General features: G+C 44.8%; 1 protein-coding gene across 15 annotated transcripts in view; it reads right to left on the minus strand.

The window, feature by feature from the left end:
• Window positions 1-27,720, minus strand: part of MAGI2 (membrane associated guanylate kinase, WW and PDZ domain containing 2) — a 1,181,180-nt gene that overhangs the window by 29,133 nt on the left and 1,124,327 nt on the right. For all 15 annotated transcript variants that reach the window (XM_073328600.2, XM_073328598.2, XM_073328606.2 and 12 more), the window contains one exon: window positions 3,537-3,675. In XM_073328600.2, the coding sequence (XP_073184701.1) occupies window positions 3,537-3,675 (139 nt within the window). The remainder of the gene's footprint in view (window positions 1-3,536; window positions 3,676-27,720) is intronic.

The following is a 27,720-nucleotide window of genomic DNA, read 5'->3' on the forward strand; positions in this document are numbered from 1 at the left end:
CCTAGAAGAGGCAGGTTTCTTGACACTATGATGACTATGTAGTGCCAATCTTTAAAAAAGGGAAGAAGGAGGATCCTGGGAACTACAGGCCAGTCAGCCTCACCTCAGTCCCTGGAAGAATCATGGAGCAGGTCCTCAAAGAATCAATCCTGAAGCACTTACATGAGAGGAAAGTGATCAGGAACAGTCAGCATGGATTCACCAAGGGAAGGTCATGCCTGACTAATCTAATCGCCTTCTATGATGAGATTACTGGTTCTGTGGATGAAGGGAAAGCAGTAGATGTATTGTTTCTTGACTTTAGCAAAGCTTTTGACATGGTCTCCCACAGTATTCTTGTCAGCAAGTTAAAGAAGTATGGGCTGGATGAATGCACTATAAGGTGGGTAGAAAGTTGGCTAGATTGTCGGGCTCAACGGGTAGTGATCAATGGCTCCATGTCTAGTTGGCAGCCGGTGTCAAGTGGAGTGCCCCAAGGGTCGGTCCTGGGGCCGGTTTTGTTCAATATCTTCATAAATGACCTGGAGGATGGTGTAGATTGCACTCTCAGCAAGTTTGCGGATGATACTAAACTGGGAGGAGTGGTAGATATGCTGGAGGGCAGGGATAGGATACAGAGGGACCTAGACAAATTGGAGGATTGGGCCAAAAGAAATCTGATGAGGTTCAATAAGGATAAGTGCAGGGTCCTGCACTTAGGACGGAAGAACCCAATGCACAGCCACAGACTAGGGACCGAATGGCTAGGCAGCAGTTCTGCGGAAAAGGACCTAGGGGTGACAGTGGAAGAGAAGCTGGATATGAGTCAGCCATTGTTGCCAAGAAGGCCACTGGCATTTTGGGATGTATAAGTAGGGGCAGCAAGCAGATCGAGGGACGTGATCGTCCCCCTCTATTTGACATTGGTGAGGCCTCATCTGGAGTACTTTGTCCAGTTTTGGGCCCCACACTACAAGAAGGATGTGGATAAATTGGAGAGAGTCCAGCGAAGGGCAACAAAAATGATTAGGGGTCTGGAACACATGACTTATGAGGAGAGGCTGAGGGAACTGGGATTGTTTAGTCTGCAGAAGAGAAGAATGAGGGGGGATTTGATAGCTGCTTTCAACTACCTGAGAGGTGGTTCCAGAGAGGATGGTTCTAGACTATTCTCAGTGGTAGAAGAGGACAGGACAAGGAGTAATGGTCTCAAGTTGCAGTGGGGGAGGTTTAGGTTGGATATTAGGAAAAACTTTTTCACTAGGAGGGTGGTGAAACACTGGAATGCGTTACCTAGGGAGGTGGTAGAATCTCCTTCCTTAGAAGTTTTTAAGGTCAGGCTTGACAAAGCCCTGGCTGGGATGATTTAATTGGGGTTGGTCCTGCTGTTGAGCAGGGGGTTGGACTAGATGACCTCCTGAGGTCCCTTCCAACCCTGATATTCTATGATTCTATGACTTTAGGCTATTAAGAAACATTTCTTTTCTCAATATCTACTGGCAGAAACAGAGTTGATGTTTTATTTTAATGAAAAAAGTCTCTTTAGTCTTGTTACTATGCAACAGCACATTCTTGGTTCAAAAACAATAACATTTTTACTGGTTAGTTTGATGTCCTCAGGAGCACTTTGTACTCAAGCTTCCAACGTCCAAGTTTTCTTTGGGGTCATTTTTACCATCGTTTGGAAAAAAATATTTCTTTTTCTGAGGTTTTCTTAACTACTCCTGAGGTTGCACAATGGCTAGACAGATGTTCTTCACAACTGGCTGACGGAGAGTGTTTAATAGTGCCCACTGCGGTGCTTAGTATGGGGATGACAAACCAGTACGGAAAATGTAGAAATTGATCTGAGCCTTTAATCAAACCTAAACCTAACAATTTTGGGAGCTCAAATAGATTTTTTTTACATTTAAAAATACTTTACATTTTCCTATCTGGTTCTGTCTGGAAATGACACTGTAAATGCCAAAATACCACTAGAGAGGGTGAGGGGTATGGTATTTTTGGACCAACTGGTGTCAGGAGGTAATGTAAGTCTCATGAAAAAGCCTTTTCTTTTGAAATTTCAGGTCCTATTCTATATATCTTAGTGGTTCAGATATTCCAGACAAGTATCTGAATTTCTGATTGTTTAGCCAAACCCCCTTACCTCATGTTTTACTTATTTTATAATTACAAAGGCCTTTGGTTATTTTAAATTCTTGTTGCTTCAGGTTAAGGTTCATTCTGAACTTTCTACTATTTATTTTACAGAATTTATCATAATGTATCATCAGTCCTTGCCTGCACCCTATGTCTTGCTGATGCTATTCAGTTATATATTTCTGGAGTGCTAGGGCTTTTAGCTATCATGTTCCTTGTCTTGGCATTGCTGTATTTTACTTGGAGATACTATAGTGGACTACAACAGATTTTTAAAGCTGATTGTTAGACTAAACTTTGCTTATCAAGGCTATTAGCTTATTATTTATTTTCTTAAAGCTCTGAGATTTTATTAAGGGGTCTATATAAGTCTGCAGTTCTTATGTTTTTCTGCATTGTATGTAATAGTTCATACCACACATACATATTGGTGGTAATGACTTCAGAGGAATCACTATGGACCAGAGGGAAATAAAATTAATTTGTAAACCTCTGTAAGGACCTAAGTCCTGCAAATACTTATGAACAGGCTTACCTTTACCACTTTGAGTAGACCCATAGATTTCTTATGGTGGTAAATTTAAGCATGAGTAAATGTTTTCAGGATTTGAGGCTAAATGTGCATTGATATATTCGCATACGTTTCAAGATATCACTAAATACATACTTTTATAACATACACCATTGCAGCCTGTCAGGTAACTAATATGTTTCAATATTTCCTAAAATTATACACACTTTTTAGAAGCCTTTTAAAAAGTTGGAACAGAAAAAATTCCAAGGAAATACAAACACAAAACAAAATTTAAAAATAATATTAAAGCGGCCTGTTACAACTTCCAAAAGAGCAAATACTGTCTCTTTATTCAGAATTGACTTTCGTTACGTCATCCATGTAAATTCTCAGTTGTCTGATAAATGAGAGAGCCTAAGAAATAAATTGTAAAATGAACATTATGGGCTCACTCTTGCACAACTGAAGTCAGTGGGAGTTTTGCCATTGAATGATGGGAGGGGGTCAAGCCCCTATGTCTCCAAATGTACAGAGAAATACCAATAGAAGTGTATTAGAAGAGACTGTTTTATCAAACAAGATGATAAGAATGCATCAGCAACTCCTAGCACACTCAGAGATGTCGCTAAAGAGTTCAAAGTGCTCCTACCAGTAGATATATTTTAAGCATTGCCTATACAGGGTTGGCATAGTTGAAAATGATGTGTTCATATCTTCCGCACCAGTACAAGAAAGCACTCAAGCACATACTTAAGCGCTTTCCTAAATATGGGTGGACTTATGCACATGCTTAAGTGCTGGGACCTAAATGTGTAATTGATACTTAGAATACAATACATGTAATTTAAATACACACACACACACACACACACACACAGAAAGAAAAATAATGAAAACCCACCATATTCCGGAACCTGGCCTGTTCCGCGCTTTAATAAGAGCCGCACTCTCCTGCCACCAGACTTGATTAGCTCTATTGCTCTGGCATGTGTCATGTCCCTTGTACTTTCCCCATTGATTTCAATTATTTGATCCCCTACCTGTCAGGTAAGAAAAATATCAAGTCAGGCAAAAATTGCAACAAAATGAACATTTAAAAAAATAGGCATATTCAGTGGATCACAGGTTACCTGAATGAAAGGCAGACATCAGGGTACATTTGTTCCTATCTAGCTGAAGGATATTATCACCAGACTTAATAACCCATAGAATGGATTCTGAGTATGGAATAGGATGTTGCTCATCTTTTGCTAAAATTCATGTATTGTGGTAGTAACATGTCTCATGCCTTCTATACAAGAAAGGTTTTTTTGAACTGCTTGATGTGCTGGAGTCACTGGGAACTTTTAAATCTTTTCTGTGCTTTACTGGATTGATTATCACTGAAAGCGGTTCTGTATTGGCTTGTCACACAGGCCCCTGAAGTTCATGGTACAGGTACACTGGCCTCTCAGTGCTGATATCCAAATCATGTTCAGTGAGCATCATCCCATTTTAAAGTACCATTTGAAGTGCTAATGTTAAGTAAATTAGGAAAGTTTGGTGTCCCAAGCTAATTATTTTGTAGGTTAAATAGAAACATCATGGTAGTTGTGAGATCATATATTGAATTGTACATTCATAAAAAACCTGCCCTGCTCTTTCTAAAGGATGAGCTACTACAGCCTAATGACCCGAGAACTATACTGGGACCAATGAGTTCTAATTCTAGCTCTGTTGCCACTGATTTGCCATTTGACTGATGTCCACAGTCAGGTTCATTATTATTTCTGTCAGCCTTTGTGTCCTTTTCCATAAAGTGGGGCAATTTACTTACCAGCCGCACAAGAGGTGTTGTGGGGATTAATTTGTTCATGTTTCATGTTCTTTTGAAGCAGTTGGGTTATTTAATAATTAGTTTTATTAAAGGAATCTGTCACTACTCAAAATTGAAACGTGGATGCAAATTGGCATACATTTCACAGCCGTTTCTAAAACATTAATTTTTTCTCTTGCCTGTAGTATATTAATCTTAGCAGTAATGGGGAAACTATAAGAGATTTGTACCTAGGGTTTAATTCAGGTAAGTGGATACTTATCTAACTTCTGAAGATCTTGAGGCTCCTAATTGGTGTAGGGCTCTTTGTTTTGGCCCCAGCCTGGTGCTCTCTGGCTGGCTACCAGCAGCTCTGTTTTTTAGCTTCAGCTGCCTTGACTGGATCTAGTATCAAGTCCTGCCTGTCCTGACGTTTGGTGCCTCAGCCCTGGTCTACACTAGGAGTTGAGGTTGAATTTAGCAGCGTTAAATCGATTTAACCCTGCACCCATCCACACGAAGAAGCCCTTTTTTTCGACTTAAAGGGCTCTTAAAATCGATTTCCTTACTCCAACCCCGACAAGGGGATTAGCGCTGAAATTGGCCTTGCCGGGTCGAATTTGGGGTACTGTGGATGCAATTAGACAGTATTGGCCTCCGGGAGCTATCCCAGAGTGCTCCATTGTGACCGCTCTGGACAGCACTCTCAACTCAGATACACTGGCCAGGTAGACAGGAAAAGGCCCGTGAACTTTTGAATTTCAATTTCCTGTTCGGCCAGTGTGGCAAGCTGCAGGTGAGTGCAGAGCTCATCAGCAGAGGTGACCATGCAGAGCTCAACAGCAGAGGTGACCATGATGGAGTCCCAGAATCGCAAAAGAGCTCCAGCGTGGACCAAACGGGAGGTACGGGATCTGATCGCTGTATGGGGAGAGGAATCTGTGCTATCAGAACTCCGTTCCAGTTTTCAAAATACCAAAACATTTGTCAAAATCTCCTAGGGCATGAAGGACAGAGGCCATAACAGGGACCCGAAGCAGTGCCACGTGAAACTTAAGGAGCTGAGGCAAGCCTACCAGAAAACCAGAGAGGCAAATGGCCACTCCGGGTCAAAGCCCCAAACATGCCGCTTCTATGATGAGCTGCATGTCATTTTAGGGGGTTCAGCCACCACTACCCCAGCCGTGTTGTTTGACTCCTTCAACGGAGATGGAGGCAACATGGAAGCAGGTTTTGGGGACGAGGAAGATAGCTCACAGCAAGCAAGCGGAGAAACTGGTTTTCCTGACAGCAAGGAACTGTTTCTCACCCTGGACCTGGAGCCAGTACCTCCCAAACCCACCCATGGCTGCCTTCCGGACCCGCCAGGCGGAGAAGGGACCTCTGGTGCGTGTACCTTTTAAAATACTATACATTGTTTAAAAGCAAGCATGTTTAATGATTAATTTGCCCTGGCATTCGCGGCTCTCCTGGATGTACTCCCAAAGCCTTTGCAAAAGGTTTCTGGGGAGGGGAGCCTTATTCCGTCCACCATGGTAGGACACTTTCCCACTCCAGGCCAGTAGCACGTACTCGGGAAACATTGTAGAACAAAGCATTGCAGTGTATGTTTGCTGGTATTCAAATAACATCTGTTCTTTCTCTCTCTGTGTTATCCTCTGGAGAGTGATATCATTCAGGGTCACCTGGTTGAAATAGGGTGCTTTTCTTAAGGGGACATTCAGAGGTGCCTGTTCCTGCTGGGCCGTTTGCCTGTGGCTGAACAGAAATGTTCCCCGCTGTTAGCCACGTGGTGGGGGGAGGCAAAATACGATCTTGGAATGTGCTATGTATGTAATGTTAACAACAAGGTTTACTGTGAAAGAGTGTACCCATTGTTCTATAAAATGTCTTTTTAAATACCACTGTCCCTTTTTTTCCTCCACCAGCTGCATGTGTTTCAAGGATCACAAGATCTTCTCCTTCCCAGAGGCTAGTGAAGATTAGAAGGCGAAAAAAAACGCACTCGCAATGCAATGTTCTCTGAGCTCATGCTGTCCTCCCACACTGACAGAGCACAGACAAATGCATGGAGGCAGACAGTGTCAGAGTGCAGGAAAGCACAAAATGACTGGGAGGAGAGGTGGCGGGCTGAAGAGAGTAAGTGGTGGGCTGAAGCTCAAATGTGGCGGCAGCGTGATGAGAGGAGGCAGGATTCAATGCTGAGGCTGCTGGAGGATCAAACTAATATGCTCCAGCGTATGGTTGAGCTGCAGGAAAGGCAGCTGGAGCACAGACCGCCGCTACAGCCCCTGTGTAACCAACCGCCCTCCTCCCCAAGTTCCATAGCCTCCTCACCCAGACACCCAAGAACACAGTGGGGGGGGCCTCTGGCCACCCAGCCACTCCACCCCACAGGATTGCCCAAGCAACAGAAGGCTGGCATTCAATAAGTCTTAAAGTTTTAAACTTTTAAAGTGCTGTGTAGCCTTGTCCTTCCCTCCTCCACCACCCCGCCCAGTGCTTCTCTCCTCCACCACCGCTCCCAGGCTACCTTGGCAGTTATCCCCCTGTTTGTGTGATGAATGAATAAAGAATGCATGAATGTGAAGCAACAGTGACTTTATTGCCTCTGCAAGTGGTGATCGAAGGGAGGAGGGGAGGGTGGTTAGTTTACAGGGAAGTAGAGTGAACCAAGGGGCGGGGGGTTTCATCAAGAAGAAACAAACAGAACTTTCACACCGTAGCCTGGCCAGTCATGAAACTGGTTTTCAAAGCTTCTCTGATGCGTACCGCGCCCTCCTATGCTCTTCTAACTGCCCTGGTATCTGGCTGCGTGTAACCAGCAGCCAGTTGATTTGCCTCAACCTCCCACCCCGCCATAAATGTCTCCCCCTTACTCTCACAGATATTGTGGAGCACACAGCAAGCAGTAATAACAGTGGGAATATTGGTTTCGCTGAGGTCTAAGCGAGTCAGTGAACTGCGCCAGCGTGCCTTTAAATGTCCAAATGCACATTCCACCACCATTCTGCACTTGCTCAACCTGTAGTTGAACAGCTCCTGACTACTGTCCAGGCTGCCTGTGTATGGCTTCAAGAGCCATTGCATTAAGGGGTAGGCTGGGTCCCCAAGGCATTTCAACATCCCCAACGGTTATTTTCTGGTCTGGGAATAAAATCCCTTCCTGCAGCTTTTGAAACAGACCAGAGTTCCTGAAGATGCGAGCGTCATGTACCTTTCCCGGCCATCCCACGCTGATGTTGGTGAAACGTCCCTTGTGATCCACCAGAGCTTGCAGCACTATTGAAAAGTACCCCTTGCGGTTTATGTACTCACCGGCTTGGTGCTCCGGTGCCAAGATAGGGATATGGATTCCATCTATAGCCCCACCACAGTTAGGGAATCCCATTGCAGCAAAGCCATCCACTATGACCTGCACATTTCCCAGGGTCACTACCCTTGATATCAGCAGATCTTTGATTGCGTTGGCTACTTGCATCACAGCAGCCCCCCACAGTAGATTTGCCCACTCCAAATTGATTCCCACTGACCAGTAGCTGTCTGGCGTTGCAAGCTTCCAGAGGGCTATCGCCACTTGCTTGTGACCTGTGAGGGCTGCTCTCATCTTGGTATTCTTGCACTGCAGGGCAGGGGAAAGCCAGTCACAAAGTTCCATGAAAGTGCCCTTACGCATGCGAAAGTTTTGCAGCCACTGGGAATCGTCCCAGACCTGCAACACTATGCGGTCCCACCAGTCTGTGCTTGTTTCCTGGGCCCAGAGTCGGCATTCCACCGCATGAACCTGCCCCATTAGCACCATGATGCCCACATTGCCAGGGCCCGTGCTTTGAGAGAAGTCTGTGTCCATGTCCTCATCACTCTCGTCACCGTGCTGACGTCACCTATTCGCCTGGTTTTGCTTTGCCAGGTTCTGGTACTGCATATACTGCTGGATAATGTGCGTGGTGTTTAATGTGCTCCTAATTGCCAGAGTGATCTGAGCAGGCTCCATGTTTGCCGTGGTATGGTGTCTGCACAGAAAAAAGGAGCGGAACGATTGTCTGCCGTTGCTCTGATGGAGGGCGACTGATGGCATGGCTTATAAGGAATTAAAATCAACAAAGGGGGTTGCTTTACATCAAGGAGAAACAAAAACAACTCTCACATAGAATGGCCCCCTCAAGGATTGAACTCAAAACCCTGGGTTTAGCAGGCCAATGCTCAACCCACTAAGCTTTCCCTCCCTCTGGTATTTCAGGCATGACTGAATCTCCATTAAAGTTTTCAAGGTACCCCTGACAGACCTCACCAAAACGATTGTTGGCCATTGATTTCACGGAGGGAGGGAGGGGGGAGCAAATGAATACAAAACAAATCTGGTCTGTTTCTTGTTTTGATCCACTCCATCTTTCACATCTTTGGCTGGCAGCAGACGGTGCAGTAGGACTGCAAACCATCCACATCTCCTGCCTGCCTGGCAGAAGATGGTGCAATAGGACTGCCTGCAGGACTAAAGAGAATAACCTGGGCGAGTCACTCCTAATTTAGTCCCTGGGCCCATGTCTGTCCAGGTGCTCCTGACCAACCTTACTGAGGCAGCCAGGAGCACCTCGGACACGATGACGATGGTTTTCAGGCCTATTGCACCGTCTGCTGCCACAAGGCAATGGGTTGCTGCTGCTGTGTAGCAATGCAGTACCGCGTCTGCCAGCACCCAGGAGACGTACATGACAGTGAGCTGCGCGGGCTCCATGCTTGCCGTGGTATGGCGCCTGCACAGATAACCCAGGAAAAAAGGCACGAAACAATTGTCTGCCTTTACTTTCATGGGGGGTAGGGGGGGGCTGACGACATGTACCCAGAACCACCCGCGACAAAGTTTTAGCCACATCAGGCATTGGGATCTCAACCCAGAATTCCAATGGGCGGCGGAGACTGCGGGAACTGTGGGATAGCTACCCACAGTGCAACACTCTGGAAGTCGACTCTAGCCTCGGTACTGTGGAAGCGCTACACCGAGTTAATGCACTTAATGCACTTAGAGCATTTTGTGTGGGGACACACACACAATCGACTATATAAAAACAAAACGATTTCTAAAAAACCGACTTCTATAAATTCGACCTAATTTCATAGTGTAGACATACCCTTAAAGTGGTACAGACACAGGACCTGCAGGCTTGTGCTGCTCCTCTTCCCTTTTGTTTGTCCCTGTTCCCACAATGCAAGGGGTAGTGGGACTGAGGAAAGCCAGAGACAGTGAGGGAGCGACCAGAGGGCTAAGCAAACTGACCAAATGCTAGAGAGTAAGCAGGGCTGATGGCTATGCAGCAGCACACTCATTAATGCAGGATCAGGTTCCCAAAGGTTTCTGCTTATCACTTTTATCTTGTGCTCATATGAATAACACTCTGCACCAGCTCTCAGGAGTACCAAATCTTTTCCAGATTTTACAGCCTAAAGTACATCACATGTAAAAATAAGTATTTGCATAGCCTATATGTACAGTACACACCCCTTTGTAATATGTCTGATCCATAGCCACTCACACTCCCCACACTCCTGTCACCCTCCCAGTTTTGGTACCTATTTGACTCTGCTACCACTGTCTTACTGAGAAGAGCTGACCTTAGCAGAGACTTCACATCTTCTCAGTGAGTAGGGTAGAGATTACTTTCAGCCATATCTGGTCAGCATGGCAGAAATTGGTAGAGAAAGAGTATATAAAAGCAAATCTGATGCAGTTCATGCAATCCTGGAATTACACTGCCTCCCCCTCATTTTGCAGGACAGTTATACCAGCAACGTGGCCAAGCGTCAGGTCGGTGAGCATGCTATCAGCAGCACATCAGCCATTTTGTTAATGTTTTGCAGCTGTGCTGAAGAAACCACCAGTTCATTTTGCCTGTAACCAAACTCCAAAATACAACATAGGATGACATCTGAAGGAGCAGTGGCAATATAAACAAGATGCAGTTGCTGAAGATCAGTGACTCAGGAAGAATCACTTGGAAAACAGCTGTGTAGGTTAAATAATAGCATTTATCAGTGCTAGGACAGCTTGTCTGCTTTGTTATAGCTCAACAGGATCAGAATTCCATTTGCCTGCATCTAGAGCCTTCTCACAGTGGGAGGTACTTGACTGCTGGTCATGTGTATCTAATTTTAAAGTGACTGTACCAAAGCTATTGTAGGGAGGAATACAGAGAGACTGTGAAGACTGTATGATGTCATGAGAAGTGCCAGTGTAGATAAAAAAGAGGAGATGTTTTTAAAACTCCTTGATTAAAACCCTTTGTAGGTGGGCACTCAGGAAAATTATGGTTCAGAGTACAGTCCTTCTTATAAAGCCCATAGCAACTCCTCTGCACTCCTGAGTGGCCAGAGATTTTAATCCATTTTAATATGGAAAAAGGTTAAGTTAATATCACATTCCACCGCTGCCCCGCTGGTTGCCTTTGTTTTGGTCTCATTGGCCATACTGAAGAAAATAACTTGCTATTAAAATAACCTTTTATATATTTAATGGATTAAAATATTTCTTTCAACACAGGCAGCAGGTAGCTGAGTCACTCAGGAGTTTTCAACTTTTTTAAAATATAAAAGAATGTACTATAAAACAACATGAGAAGTTTTAAAAGGGCCAACATCCTAGTCCCACTAATTAACAGCTCAAGGGGAAATTGGTCCCCTACAAAACTTTGTTGGGGCAGTTGGTCCAGATTTTCAAGAGAGCTCAGTTCTCATTTAGGCTCCTAAATGAAGTGGCCAGATTTCAAAGAGTGCTCATTGCCCAGCAGTTCCTATTGAGAGCAATGGAAAGTGCTGCCGGCCCAATGCCTTTGAACATCTGGCCACTTCATATGGGAGCTGTTTGAAAATCTGACTGTTACTGTAAAGTGGCATTTCTGCAAAACTCAGCTGTCTCTCAGGAAGGTATACACCTTTCCTGCCTATTGCATGAGACCTCAGCCACAGACAGGGGTGAAAGTAACTTAAAGGATTTACTGGTACGCTGGAGTCCTGAGTGGGGGTGTGGCCTCAACCAGAAGAGGCAATTTAAAGGCCCTGGGGCTCTGGCTGGGATCCCTGGGGCCTTTAAATCACCCCTCTGCAGAGGCGGCTGGGAGCCCTGGGGCTCAGGGGTGAATTAAAGGGTCCGGGGCTCCCAGCTGCCATAGAGGTCTGAGCATTTTAAATCCGTGCTGGAGCACGGCTGCCAGAGCCCCGGGGCTCCCGCAGCCGGGCTCAGGTGGGGATTTAAAGGGCCTGGTGCTCCGGCCACTGCGGGGAGCCCCGTCCGAGCCCCACTGCCAGAGCTCCGGTGGCGCTTTAAAGGGCCTTGGGCTCCCTGCAGCGGCCAGAGCTCTGGGCCCTTTAAATCCCCACCTGAGCCTGGCTCCGGCAGCTGGGCTCCCAGCGGTCCTGCCACTGCGGGGAGCCCTGGGCCCTTTAAAGCGCCACCTAAGCCCCACTGATGGAGCTCCGGAGGTGATTTAATGGGCCCGGGGCTCCTCGCAATGGCAGGAGAACTGGGCCCGTTAAATCACAGCCAGGGAAGCCGGTCCGGTCCGGTCTGGCCTGGCGTACTGGCTCCTGCTGGAACGCCGGACCGGACCAGCTTACTTTCACCTCTGGCCACAGAGCAACCCTTTTCCACTTGGATGTCTTAAAAACGTATACAAAGTTTATAGGTTAATGTACCAACACTGCCATTGTACATTTAGTCACTCTGGCGCAGAGCAACAAAGGTATTTAAGCATCTAACTCCCAGGCTTAGGTGCCTATGTCCAAGTTTTAGCCTCCACTTTGAGTCACAAAACTCCCGCTTGGCTGCCGCCTAACACTGAAAACACCTAAACTCAGTCAGTGCCTAAGTTTTTGCAGTAGAAGTTCCCTAGCTGCCAGAGTTTCTGCCTCGGAGCATGTGCACTGATGTCTCATTCAAGGCACTCAGGCATCTATTTCCTGCCTAACTCCAGAGTGATCCATGACCCAGGGAACGTCCATTTCACCCATGGGGCCCAGTTGGGTAGGCTGCCTCTTAGCATGCCTACTGGATTTTCTAGGCGCCTACAAGTTAGGCATTGTGACAATCAGCATTGCTATGCCTAAGGCCTGGTCTGCACTCAGTGGTGAGCTGGAGCCGGTTCACACCGGTTCGCTAGAACCGGTTGTTAAATTTAGAAGCCCTTTTAGAACTGGTTGTTCTGCGAGGGCTTCTAAATTTAACCGGCCAAAGGTGGTGCCTTCAGCACCAACTCCATGGGTGCTCCAGCGCTGGAGCACCCAGGGGGAAAATTTGGTGGGTGCAGAGCACCCACCAGCAGCTCCCCGCCCCACCCCTGACCCCAGCTCACCTCACCTCCGCTCCGCCTCTGCCTCCTCCCCTGAATGCGCCGCCTCGCTCTGCTTCTCCACCGGCCCAGGCTTCCCGCGAATCAGCTGTTTGCCCAGGAAGCCGGGGCAGGCTGAGAAGCAAGTGGCGGCTTCCTGCTCAGGCCCAAGGAGGCAGAGCAGAGGTGAGCTCGGGCGCGGGAGGGGCGCGAGGAGGGCCGCCTGCACCGCAGCAGGTAACCCAGGGGTGGGGGGTGCGCAAGGGAACTGCGCCCCGCCCCAGTTCACCTCTGCCACCCTCAGCCTGAGCGGGAAGCCACGGCCTGCTTCTCAGCCCTCCCCGGCTTCCCGCTGAACAGCTGATTCATGGGAAGCTGGGCGTGGCGGGCACGGAGAAGCAGAGCGGGGCGGCGCGTTCAGGGGAGGAGCAGAGGTGAGGTGAGGTGAGCTGGGGCTGGGCGGGAAGCTGCCGGTGGGTGCTCTGCACCCACCAATTTTCCCCATGGGTGCTCCAGCCCCGGAGCACCCAGGGATTCGGCGCCTAAGGCGCCACTTTTGATGTGATCAGTGGGGGAACGGCCGCTCCCTCTGCTCTCCACCTAGCTATGCTCCCCTGCTCCTAGGAACCAGAGAGACCTGCTGGATGCTTCCTGGGAGCTGCCCCAGGTAAGAACCGCCGGGACTCCCCACCTTGCCCCCCAGCAGGTGCCTCTGGCTCTTAGGGGTGGAGTGGGCACCCACTACGGTGGCCCACGAGACCCTCCTGCCCGGTTCTGGGGGCAGTCAGGGGACAGGGGAGGAGGGTGGATGGGGCAGGGGTTCTGGGGGGGTGTGTCAAGGAACACGGAAGGGTTGGATGGGGCAGGAGTCCCGGGGGGCAGGGGTGGGCAACGACCGCCTCGTGGGGTGAGGAGGGAACCTGTTGTTAAGATTTTGGCAGCTCATCACTGTCTGCACTATACAGTTAGGTCGATGTAAGGCAGCTTATGTCAGCGTACACACGACTGCCTCACTCCTGCCAATGGAAGAGCCCTACTACACTGATATCATAACTCCACATCCACCAGAGGCATGCCCCCTCCCACCCGGCTCTCTGCTCCCCGCTGGGAGCATGGCAGCTGACTGGCCTCCAGGCGTGGATCTCCCTGCTGGAGGTGAGAAGCCCTGCCCTGGGGGGCAGCTGGATTCCCGGTGGGGAGCTGTGTGGAGCTAACAGCCCTGGCTCTCAGACCCTCACACTGCCCCTCTTCAGCCAGTAGAAGCGCTCCTCGTGAGGATGTGCAACACAAACAGAACGAGGGTAGTGTGGCTATCAGCCATTGCCATAATTACTGTGGTGGCTGTAAATTGACCTAACCTAGGGCATGTGTACACTACAATCTTAAGTTGAGCTAAGTCCCTTTGTGGATCTGGGCCCCTGTGCTTTTACACTAGACGGCATTCTTTCTTTGTCCACAAATTAAATTATGTTGTGAGAATGGCTTGTTTAACACACCAGCCTCGTATAGCCTGGGCGTCTCCAACCCAGCCTGTAAACATACTAGTGTGCAGTTACACAAGCCGGGACTGGAAGAACCTGGTGTTGTTCTGTTGCAGAGGTAAGGAGGCAGTGGGCTGGCTGGCTGCCCCCAGAAGTTGATATTACATGGGGGAAATGGAGTGCTGCAAGCTGGTCCCGCCCTACTAACAAGCAGCAGGAGCAGGGTTGGGCCAGTTTGGTACCCACAGAGGATGTGCATAGAGGGAGGAATCTCAAGTCAGAAGACTTCTCAGGGCCGCGGGAGAGGCAGGGCCTGAAGAAGGAAGGGTAATTTTCTGTGTTTGTCATGTGAGACCTGTGAAGAAAGGAGGGGTGTTAAGTGAGGAGGGTATAAAATGATCTGGATAGTTCCTAAATGGTTTAGCTAAACATCCCCACCTCATTGGATGCTTAGCTGAACCGAACCTCAAATGTCTGGAGAATTAGTGTCTGGTACTAACATGTCATGTGGTGTAATTTTTGTATGGCAGCCCACAAGAACACTTGCACCCCAATTCCCAGTTTTCAAAGGCACAGATAGCATGCAGGGTTTGGAGAATGTAAGCCCTTGGAATTCAATATTTTAGCATCATAAAGCCACAGATTGTGGCTTCCAGTCTTTTACGTCAATTTTTTTCTTTAAAAACAGCTTTACACGGGAGCTGCATGCACAGTTATAATGAAAGCAGCCCATCTGATGGCTGTTTGATGGCCTATGTGAAATGAGTTAGTGGGCTCATTCCAGTTCCCAGCAGGCAAGCATTGCAGCACAATAACCACCCCTGCAATTGGCACTAACAGTGATTTGTAACCTTCTTAGCAGTCTCAACTAAAAGGACAAGGCATGAATGAGTTATTTTCCCCTTCCTCAAAATATTCCCACCCGCTTCAGCATGAAGCTCATTGGCAGGTCACTATGGGAAGCTTGCATGGCTGCTGTCTGTGCTGTATTTATTCTGTGGAAATGCAGTCTCCAGGGCTAAGAATCTGGAAACTTTCACAAGCATTAATTTGATGTGATGTTTCTTTTTTAAAAAAATGTAGCTCTGGCGGAATTTTTAGTACTAGTCGAGATAAATACCTATCAGAATCCACTAATTTATCTACTGACATGATTAAATTAATGAATAAAATGCTACTGTATTGTATTCCTATAATGTGCAAGCTTAAAAATAAACATTATTCATTTTTTCCATGGCATATTAATTTATTGAATGTACTTACGAAACAAGTGTGTGTGGGGGAGAGTTGTCCCTAAAAAAAAAGTTTGTTTCAGTTCAAGTTAATTCAGATTCTCCACCCATGCATAAAAACAACTGAACTATGAAATTGGGCAGCAAGTTTTCTGGCAATAATGAGAAGATAATATTCCTAAGGAGTATTTAAGCAACATCACTATTGATAGGTTAATTAGAAATAAAAATGTAATGCTTTCTTAAGTCATTAGAATAAAGAGCCTCCAGCATGTGACTTTTGTTACACACTTTTTGAACTATCCTTATTTTATACTTAAGTAATTAATAATTGTCTTGTGAACAGAAGCCAACCAGCACATACAATCAGAATTTTAAACATGTTCAACACAAGGAGACAATGTATATAGCTGCTATGTGGCAAAAAAGGATGTTTGTGTTTTTATATATTTTGAAACTACTCACACCAGCCTACCTTAAACTTGCCTCAGCTACTATGCAATTCTTGAATAAATGTGTCTGTGTCATTAAAGAGGTGCAGTTTCCCTGCTGCACAAAAATGAATGTAATTGCATGTGCAGGCTTTCAATCTATGTTAAACAAAGAAATCTAATGTTAAAAGCAGCCCCTGATGAGTTTTTGCAGAGGGCATTACTGTCTGCCATCTTATTAATGGATTTTATAATTAAACCTCTTGAAAGAGACTAATTATCCTCAGAAAAATAACAGCCCACACTTATATGAGCATTATATTTTACAATTGAAACATGTTTTTTATATTATGTATTTTGCATACATTTGTTCTCAGTGAAACTGAAAGACTAAGGGCTTGTCTACACTTGGAAATTTACTGGAATAGCTATTCTGGAATAGATTTTTTTTCAGTGAGTGTAGACAAGAAAGCCTTTATTTCACTCCCTGGAGATCGGCACGGAATAGTCAGACACTGTGCAAGCTTGCTCACAGCAGGGTGCTGTTGCTGCATCAAAAACATTTGAGCAAAATTATCAGATGTACCCAGTTACAGTGTAAATTATGATTTGGACTGGACTGAACCCCTCAGAATAATTTCACAGAATAATTTCACATAAGTATGAATGTCCTCTTTTGGGAGGAATGGATGACGTGTGTCCTCCCCTCTCTGTCTTTCAGCAGACACTTGAGAGGGAGGGAAAGAGGAAGGCAGCAAAGTGGGGCATCTGAGGCTGCTGCCTTAAGAAGCAGTAATTCCATCTTCCTTCTGCTGACAATCAGCTACTGAAGTGGCAGAGAAAAAGCTGTTACAGTGGGCACTAGGTATTGCTCTACCTCAGGGCAGGCATGAAGCTGCTCTGTGCTTGGTCACAACAAGTTAATATATGCAGATAATTAGATAATAAGAGGGAGTCCAGTGGGGCAGGGAGGGATCTGAGCTAGCTGCAAAAAAGAAATGGAGTTTCAGCGCCCTACCCAGCAACAGCTCCAGCTTTTACTCTCTTTTCACCTACACAGAGGTTCAGTTACAGGGGAAGGGAGCTATTGAGGACCACAAACTAGTGTGAGGGGAGGAAAAATCTTGGGGAAAGGGAGTTTGGGGAACACAAGCTTGGGGTGAAGGCTGAGGGGAGAATTGGAAGGGGTAATGAGGTGTATGGGGGGGAGGGACATTGTTGGGACAAGGAGAATTTTGTAAAGAGAAACTGGAAATTGGAAGGAGGAATGAGTGAATGAATGTCTGGGAAGATTGAGGTGTTCATGGATCGTGGTGGTGGTGTTAGGAGATGGGGCTCATAGTGCTGAAGGGCCTTGGGAGAGGACCAGGGCAGCTCAGGGTATGCTGACGGTCTACGTGCACTCTCCAACTTTGCTGGCAAAATTGCACTGCTGCCCATAAACTAAGCCGAATTTGGCTTTCAAAGTTGAAAGGTTAGTTCATTCTCTAACTGTGCTTAATGGACACACTTTTAAAATTATTTTAATGGAGTAACATGATATACTGTTAGTAGGATGTACTAGAGCCTTTCACCTCCATGGCATGTATCCAAACCTGAAGAGACTGTTAGGCCATGGCTACATTAGAGACCTTACAGTAGCACAGCTGTACCAATGCAGCGGCGCCTCTGTAAGCTCTCCCATGTGCACACCAGAGTGTCTCCTGCCAACATAGCACTATCCACGCGGGCACTTCTGTTGGTATAACTTAGGTCACTCAGAAGGACAGGTTTTTTACACCCCTGAGCAACGTAAGTTATACCAACAAAAGTGCTAGTAAATGAAAGTTTTCTGATAACTGTCTGGTGTTCTCAATCCTGTTTTCAATGGACAGGTCATCTCATTCTAGGTCCCTCTAGATAATCATCAGAACCATGGTTAGAAAGACTACATAGAGGCCAAACACTGAATGTGTATGGAGACAGAGCCCTCTGGTCACTCCTATAGGTTATCCCTCCAACTCAGTGCATGTGTGAGAAATTTCTCACACTGAGGCAGTGTGAGAAATTTTGTAGAGGTGCTGCTTATGCTGTACCTGTTCTAGGGCAGAGGACTTCAGTCATCAGGCCTGCTATTTGGCATCTTTCCTGAGCACTATTTTTAAAAATGCTCTGCATGTTATGCATAATTTCCTAAAGTTTATACTAATTCACATCATGGAGCAGGAAAGCTTTATAATTCTCCTAGAAAATGCAGGTTTAAGTACAGTATCTGCCTGACATTTTATTTGTAAAATAGTACATTAAACCATATTAAGCAGATATTATTAACTCAACATTCTTTTCCTTATCTGGTTACAAGGATTTTGTTATTAGCCATAGAGTTATAAAGATGTTTGTAATGAGTGAAGCTGAACACATTTTTGAGAGAATCAAGTTAATCACATTTGTGAAAGAAGTATTTTTTCTCTTTACTTTTCCACAAATGATCTCTATAAAATGTATTCAGCTTTTGAGAATGATACTGTCTTATCTCTCACTTGTGGTTAAATCTCACAATTTATTAAGCCTTCTTACTGCTGAAATATATTTACTATCCTAAAGAAACTCATTTTACATTTCTTTGCTGTATATACACAATACAGTTGGTCAAATTTTTGTCTATGTGTCAATACAAACTTCCTTGGGTATTGCCATTTGTACTAAAATAGCATGCTGATTCACTGTGCTCTCGGCTGGCATGCAGCTAATATGCTTGAATATCCCAACTTAATTCCCAGAATTCTGATCAATCACACCCCAACCTCTCTACAAGTATAGCTGGATAGTGATGGATGAAGTAAGGAATTGGCATTTGAATGAAAGTGCCCCATGAGGACTGACAATTCAGAGGGAAAGGGCAGCTAAATGTTGGTTTGTACCACTAGGGTAGATTGCAAATCACTAGATAATGACAGCAACTAAAGAATGTGCTGTCTTAGTGTATTTCTTTGTCATGATGGTTCTGAAAATCATTAAAAACTGCTTTCTATGTGGGTAATTTATAAAGAGAAACAGACGATGCACATCAAGGTATAATGTAAGCCACGTAGCACAGTATAATACAAAATTTAAAAAACAGCAAGTGAAACACAGATAGAAACAAATAATAACTAGTTCTTATGTAGCATCTCCAAGTGCTATACAAAGCAGGAAAGTGTTATCCCCATTTTACAGATGGGGAAATTGAGCGTGAAGGGACTTGTCCAAGGATGCTGGTGACAACATCATGCGTAAAACCCAGGTCTCCTGAGTCCCAGTCTACTGCACTATCCACTAGGCCATGTGGTCTATTGCTGTGCACGAGGGACATTCTTGCCATAACAAAGACTAAGGCACTTCCACGAATCTGCAGATTTCAGTAATCCAAAATCAAATCCAGACATTCAGTAAAATGGGAGAGAGGGGAAATTACTAAAATGGGAGGGGAGAATTACTATTTCAAACATTTTAATAGCATCAACACAGCCACTGAAGAGCACTGGCAAACTTTCAGCTGCTCTCCTCACACAATTTTTGCTTTTATTATAAAATTTGGTTTTCTATAGTATCTTTCATACTAAATGTATGTCAAAAGGATTTACAAAGCAATGGGTCAGATACATGACATCATTTTCTGCTTTCAGTTACATTGCCGTAAATCTGGAGTAAATTTATTGTGTTTTATAGATTTTGGCACAGGTAATTCAATGTATGTCTAAGCAAATACAGCAGCTGTTATAAACAACAGTCGCAGGCAAGTGGAAAGCAAAAAGGCGACTTCTACTACGGCTGGTTGAAAATGTTCTGTTGAAACAGTTTTTTTCAATAGAAAATTGAGCTTTCAATTAAATGAACATTTTTGCAAAAAGTGTCCACTTTCTATGGAGAGCTTTGAATCTTCATCAAAAAGCAGAACGTCCCAAACACAAACATTTCAATTCAGAAATGATGAACAGGTGCTCCTGGGAGTTGCAGTTTGTGTACCTCATGCCTCCATTCTCCAACCTGGGTTGCATTCCCCAGCCAGATTACATCTCCCATAATGCCCTGTAGGAGGGGAGACTGGGTTGCATCTTGGCAAATGTAATCCGGTCTGGAATTCTGTTCCCTAGAGGGGAATAGGGGCATAAGGCACCATAGCAGCAATTTTTAATTGAAATTTTCTGTTTTCGGTTTTAGACTTTTTTTGCCAAAAAGTTGCAATTTTCTGCAGGGAAGTAAACACCATTTTTTGACCAGCTCTGCACTTCAGTCTTGTAAAGTGCTGAGTGCTTCAAAAGTACATAGCATGGTGCAGGACTGGGAACAAAGAATATGAGGGTGAATATACTTTAGAGACAACACGGAGCCTTTGATATCTTGCCACTTGTTGAGTTCAGTTACATTACTTTCCCCCTCTTCCAGACAGTACTTTAAATTGTTTCATCTCCTCTGTGTTCTTAGTGTATCTTTCATAAGTGAATGTCTCACATCTCATTGCTAATGCTTTCGGGTCCATCAGCCTTGTACACTCATCTTTCTCAGTTTATTTATTGCCATGGAGTCAATTGACCCAGCCACTGACCTCACCTGTGTAGGATTTTCACATCCTCCTAAACTTTGTAGTGTTTTTTCACCTTCTTCACTCTGTTTTCTTTTCTTATGTATTTGCTGAATAGACTCCAACACAGGTCCTGGAGCTTGTTGCACTTTTCATGCTTTGCAAGCCCTCAACTTTGACAATGTTTTTCCCGTTCTTTTTTCCATTTCCCACACCTCTTTTCCTTGCTTTGATTTCAGAGACACAGGGCCAGATTGTCCTCTACCCAGAAAATATCTGCACAGGTGAGAGGAAGCGCCTGGAGGTTCACCTTGTGAAGATTTTCTCCTATTGTTCCTATTTATGTGGGTTTTTTTCTGCGCTTGCATTCTGAGTAAGCAGAGGATGAGACCCACCCATAGGAATGCAAATAGTTATAGTTGCTGAATAGTGTGGAGGTTGGGTTCACTACACTTGCTCATGGGATCACTTGCCGCAGCCTTGCTCATGACAACACAGCTGAGCTCCCAGCAGCTTCCCCAGCAGCTACTCAAGAAACATGACATCTAAAGTAAAGGTTATTCTGAACATGAAGGGATAACTTGCTTGAAATATTATTGTCTGGGTCAGAAATATTTTCTACCAGAAAATCCCCGCATATCTGCAGGGGGATGATAGCAGAGAGTGTCCATCCTCTTCTCACATGTCCCTTGCTTTTCCCTTCTACAAGCACGGAGTCCACTTCCTACAGGGGCAGGGGTTGGGACTGACTTTGGCAGGATTGGCAGAAAGAGGAGCAAGCTGACAGGGTAAGTCTCCTTGTCATGTTTCAGAGTAACAGCCGTGTTAGTCTGTATTCGCAAAAAGAAAAGGAGTACTTGTGGCACCTTAGAGACTAACCAATTTATTTGAGCATAAACTTTCGTGAGCTACAGCTCACTTCATCGGATGCATACTCCTTGTCATCTTCATCATCCAGAACATTAAATATTGTAGTGCAGCTGTTAGGGAGGTTTAGTAACCTCAGACTCACCATTTGTCTGACTATAAAAAAGGTGAGTCTACATCACCTAAGACTGCAGAATACACCAGTTAAAATGCAACCCCAGTGGATCACCATTTTCCCTCCAATGATTTATGGGTTGATGGATACTGGTAGTGCAGTTTGAAAGTATTTTTAATTTTGTATAGTTAAAATTACTTCTGTTTATAATTCAAAGAAGCGTCATATGCCTCCCTTTCTTTTTTGGGTTTCCCCTTACTATCTTTTCTCCATTCTTTTCTATTGTCTCCTCTCTCAAAATCTAGGCATCTGTAATTAATTTACATTTTTTGCTTCAATTATATTCCCTGGTAAGCTATTCTTTTGTGTTTATTATCCTTTGCAGTAGATGGTTATATCCACATTCTTTATTTAGAGTGATTTTCCTAATTTCTTAGATTTTGTTTCAAAGATTTTGGATTCTGCAGATATAATATTCCAGGAAAGAGGATTACTGTGCTGGGATGGGCTCCATATATCAAATATCGGGAAGATCATCTTTGTACATCATACAGCTAATGTGATAAGGTGAGCGTTAAACTAGGTCTTATGGGGCATAGTGACAAAAATCTGGCCAATGCGCATCTAGCCTCAAGTAAGGAAGTCAAGGGGAAAGGGCTAAATTCTTGAGAAGGGACTGGAAATCACAAATGCGTTAAAGAGGCAAGAAGAAAAGCAACAGGGCAGTCTGCAAAACATCTTTGATGCCTGCATACCAATGCAAGGAGTTTGGGGAACAAGCAGGATGAACTGGAAGTCATGGTATATGAAGAAAGTCATGACTTAATTTGCATTGCAGACTTGGTGAGACAACTCCCATGATGGGAGTACCAGCACTGAGGGATATAGCTTGTTCCAGAAGGACAGGTAAGGGAAAAAAAGAAGAGGCATTGTGCTGTACGTCAAGAATGTATACACTTGCTCCAAGGTCCAAAAGGAAGTAAGCAGAGACCTATTGAGAGTCTCTGGGTGAGGATTCTAAGGGAAAAGAACAGTAGCGAATCTACGGTGGGGGTCTATTATAGACCACCAAATCATGACAAGGAAGTGGATGAGGCATTCTACAAGCAGGTAACAAGATTAGCTAACACATATGAACTAGTATTAATGGAGGATTGTCACTTCCCTAATAGCTGTTGGAACACTATTACAGAAAAACATATTATGTCCTGCAGGTTCTTAGCATGTAGAGGGGGCAACTTTTTAATTCAGAAAGTTTTGGAAATAATTAGGGGGGTCATCCATTTCGGAATTGGTGTTGCCAATAGGGATAAATTAGTTGCGAACGTGAATGTGGTTGGGAACTTGGGAGGAAGTGATCATGGTCTGACACAATTCAAGATCCCAAGGAAAGAAGGACATGAGAATAGCAAAACAAGGACACTGGACTTCAGATTTAAACCAACGCAGAGGAATAGTAGGAAAGGTCCCATGGAAAGACCAATTAGGAAGAAAAAGATTTGAAGAGGGCTGGCAGTTCCTAAAAGATGTAATACAGTATTAGAGACTCAACAGCGAACTATTCCAATGCAGAGGAAAGATAAGAAGAGCCACAGGAGGCCACTATGGCTGCACAAGGAGCTTTTTAGCGATCTACAACCCAAAAGGGATACATCCAGGGAATGAAAGGAGGGACATGTCACCAAGGAAGTATATATGGAAATAGCTTGAGCATGTAGAGACAAAATCAGAAAAGCCAAGGTAAATAATGAGTTACAGCTGGCAAGAAATGTTAGAGACAACAAGAAGGGGTTCTACAAATATGTCAGACGAAAAAAAAAGATCAGGGATGGTGTGGGCCCGCTGGAGAAGGTGAGCTGGTAACAGGAGACAGAACTGCTCAATGCCTACTTTGCTTCAGTTTTCTCACAAAAAGTAACATGTGACCGGACAACTAGCGAAGTTACCACAGACAATAAGGGGAAGAGATGAAGATCATGATAAGTAAAGAACGCGTCAGATATCTTCTGACTAATGAGAATGAATTCAAGTCAGCGGGGCCTGATGCTATTCACCCCAGAGTGCTAAAAGAATTGGCTGAAGAAATCTCAGAGCCATTGGCAATAATATTTGCAAACTCCTGGATGACAGGAGAGGTCTCGTAAGACTTGAGAAGGGCTAGCATAGTGCCCATTTAAAAAATGATAAAAAGGAAAAGCTGAGGAACTGTAGACCTGTGAGCCTGACCGCAGTACCTGGGAAGCTGTTAGAGCAATGTATAAAACATTCAATTTGCGAATACCTGGAGGATGAAGAGGTAATCACTAGCAACCAGCATGAATTTACTAAGAACAAATCATGCCAAACCAGCTTGATTTCTTTCTTTGTCTGGGTAACTGGTTTGGTGGATAGAGGGGGAATGTGGTGGACATAATATACCTGGACTTTAGCAGAGCTTTTGGTACAGTCCCACATGACATTCTGATAAGTAAGCTGGAGAAATGCTGGTTTGGCAGAACTACCATTAAGTGGATACATAATTGATTTAACAACCGCAAACAATGAGTAACTATTAATGAAATGAGGTCAGATTGGAAGGAGGTCTTGAGTGGGGTTCTACAGGGATCTGTTCTGGAGCCAGTGTTAATTAATATCTTTATTAATGACCTGGATGTAGGTCTAGAGAGCATATTGATCAAATTTGCAGATGACACAAAGCTGGGGAGGTGGGTGGGGAGGGTTGCCAACCCTTGGAGGATAGAGCTAAAATTCAAAGGTATTTTGATACATTGGAGAACTGGGCTGTAGACAGCAAAATGAAATTCAACAAAGACAAATATTAGGTGCTACACCTAGGGAAGAAAGCCCAAATGAACAAACAGAGAATGGGGGATAACTGGCTTGGCAGCAGCACTGCTGAGAAGGATCTGGGAAGAAGTGACTGGTAACTGCTGATAGTGGCGGGGGCACAATTTAAAGGTTCTGGTGGTATGCAGTGGGGTTCATGGCAGGTACTCAGGAGACAAAGCAGTTTTGATTTCTAGAGCTACTTTTGATGTTATGTTTTACAATACTATGTAATAGCACCTGGAGACTTCTAAAAGACAGCTACACACGAAGAAGCTCTGTATTGCATGGGTGTATTATATCAGTTTGAAGCAGTGGTTCTCAACCAGGGGCACGGGTACCCTTGGGGATATGCAGAGGTCTTCCAGGGGATACCTCAACTTATCTAGATATTTGCCTAAACAGGCTCCATAAAAAGCACTAGTGAAGTCAGTACAAATTAAAATTTCATTTAGATAATAACTAACTTATACTGCTCTATATACTATATCAGTGTTTCTCAATCTGGAGTGGTGGCCCCCAGGGGGAGGTCATGGGATGAATTTAGGGGGGTTGCATATGCAGGGCCAGCATTAGGAGGTGGCAAGCAGGGGCTCTGCGAAGCCAGGATACACACTGAAGCTGAAGCCGAAGCCCCGCCTCCAGGGGCTGAAATCAGACTCCTGAAAGGCGTACAGCAGTCTGGAAAGGTTGAGAATCACTGATTTGAAGAACAGAGATATTTGCAAACCAATCCTTTGATATGATCTTTTAGAGCTCTTGTGATAATATCAGCACCCAATAATTATATCAGGAATCAGCTCTAATTTAACCGTATAAAATTATTTTTCCTCTCCATTTGAATCCACTCTCTCTTCTGGGTTTATAGGGAGACACTGGCTCTCTTAGGCATCAGAAGTACCAGAAATCTCTTGCTAACCCCTGTGGTGGCTATAATGTCTCTTCTGGCACCTGACTCCTCTGGTATCTATAATACCACAGAATGATGACTATGGGGCATCGTTAGCAAACCTGTACAAACAGATTTCATGGCAGGAGGATAGTGTTTTGGAAAGTAAATTAAAACAGATTTCTGTGCTCCATCTCCTGTGCCCAACCCAGTTAACAGGGATGTTCAAGTCACGTTTCTGAGCTTACCTACAATTCCATTTTCTCTCTACAATTCAATTTTAACTAGATATGGACCCAAGACTAGGACACAGAATCCAGACAACTCAGAAACATGAGGACGATCAGATCTAGATCCGGATTTCAACTTCACAGCTCAGGTTTATTTTTATGATGGGCCAGTTCAGAACTCCAACTCTCAGTGCTCTTGTGAAGTGGCTTGGGTTTGGATCTCAAGTTTAGGAACTTGAATTGGGATTGAAGTTTCACAACTGCCCCTCTTTTTCTATTAACATTACAAAGTTTAATAGTTCTTTCCAGTTCTTTTTATTTATCATAATATATTCTGACATTAAGGTCCCAATTCAGCAAACTCTTAAGCAAATGCTCAGTTATAAGCATGTAAGTTGTCCCATTGAAATCCATGGAACTCTCAAGTGCTTGGACTTAAGCATGTGTAAGTACTTTGCTGGATTAGAACCTTTAGAAAAAATAAAGAAAATATCATTGTCACAATTTCAGGGGATCTGCACTTCTATTCCCACCCACCCCCATAGCCCCTGTGCCCTGCTGCTTCCCCTGGCCCCCCTTCCCATTACTCCTGGCCCCCCACTGCCTCCCTGGGCTTGTAAGTTCAGACAGCAGCAGACCCCTCTCCCCACCCCACACACCCCCACTCACAGCAGCAGCATTCCACAGTAATGGTTGCTTTGTCCCGGAGCAGATAAGCAGCCGGCTGTCAGAAACGGAGCTTTGAAAGCGGATATCCGCATGCCTGCCACCGAGTTCAAAACAATGACAAGAGTGGTCACTTGACTTCAGGGGATTATGGGACGTTTCCGGAGGCCAATCACAGCGCAGTAATGCAACATGTTGTCCACACTGACACCCGGGCATTTCAGCCGGGGCGCAGCAAGCGTTATGCTTCTCATGGAGGTGGATTACCAGGAGCGCTCCAGCTGCAGAGTCTAGGCGCTCTACGTGCCTTGCCAATGGGGACACCTCAGGAGTTAGGGTGCCTGGGGCCGATTTAATGCACTCTAACTTGCAAGTGTAGCCAAGCCCTAAGTCACTGTTATACCAGTATAACTGCACCCACCCAGGGACTTTTGAATAAATATAATGATAAAAATCTCACGCCTATCTGACACAGTTATACTGGTAAAATTTTTACGTGTAGAGCAGGCCTCAATCCCTAACACGGTCAATTGTATCTTAACATATTCTTCACAATGGCATATCCAGCCTTAACTTCTCCTTTCTTGACTTGATTGGTGTGGCGAATGACACAGTTATGCATATTATTTTTTAAAAGTATCGTATGAACCTCAATTTATCTTTGCTATTATCCTGCCTTACCGCCAGGAGTTAAACCCAAGGAGGTTGTTAAAGGGGAAGCAAAGAGGAAAATGACAGATAAAGCTCTTTAAGGGAACGATGCGCAGAGCTATTAATTGGTAAATGCCCCTGCCTGGCTTCCAGCAGGCTGACATGGTTTACTCTTCTCGAGACTGAAAGCCTAGGACCAAAGGGAATCCTAAACCATAAAGATGCTGGCATAGGGAAGAAGTGGGTGCTAAGTGGGCTGTCAGTAGCAGCAGCTGGAGAGAAGGCGCTGGCAGATAGAGAAACGCAGGTCCTGCAGCAAGAAGGCTGACGCCCACAACCCAGAGATGGGAATAAACTGTCCTTAGCTGAGCTCTGAATAGAGAGGTTAAGCTTTGGTAAGGATAGGTGTACAGGACTCTTTGTATGCAGTGTTGTAGCTGTGTTGATCTCGGGATATTAGCGAGACGAGGTGGATAAGGTAATATTTTTTATTGGACCAACTTCTGTTGGTGAGAGAGACAAGCTTTTAAGCTTCCTGAAGAAGAGCTCTGTGTAAGCTCAAAAGCTTGTTTATCTCACCAATAGAAGGTTGGTCCAATAAAAGACATTTCCTCACCCCCCCTGTCTCTCTGTAGGACTCTTTGTTGTTTAAACCCATTTTCCTGGATGCTATCTTCCTTTTGGCAAACAAATTTGTTTTGAAGAAGCTGTTTTTGAGTCACTTTAATCAGCTGGTCACTGGTCCCCAGAGATAAAGGGCTTACAGTTGCCAAACTCAGCTGAGCCTGTGGGGTTAACATGGTTGGTAAGCGGAGGGTGGTGGTGGTGGAATGTAGCCCAGAGATCTGGTCTAGCATGGTTCCACCCAAAGAGGTCCCCAAATGAGTGCACTTGCAAAGGACAAAAAGGGGTCTAAGACATGGCGTGCCCGGTAACCATGATAGTTGGCTTTGTATAACAACTAAAAAATTAGATACATTTTAATATTTATTTTAGAAAAGAAATTAGTATTTTTCATGGAATATTATAAAATATTTCCCAATG

Source organism: Lepidochelys kempii, chromosome 1 (genome assembly GCF_965140285.1).
Source record: "Lepidochelys kempii isolate rLepKem1 chromosome 1, rLepKem1.hap1, whole genome shotgun sequence".
NCBI classification, from domain to species: Eukaryota; Metazoa; Chordata; order Testudines; family Cheloniidae; genus Lepidochelys; species Lepidochelys kempii.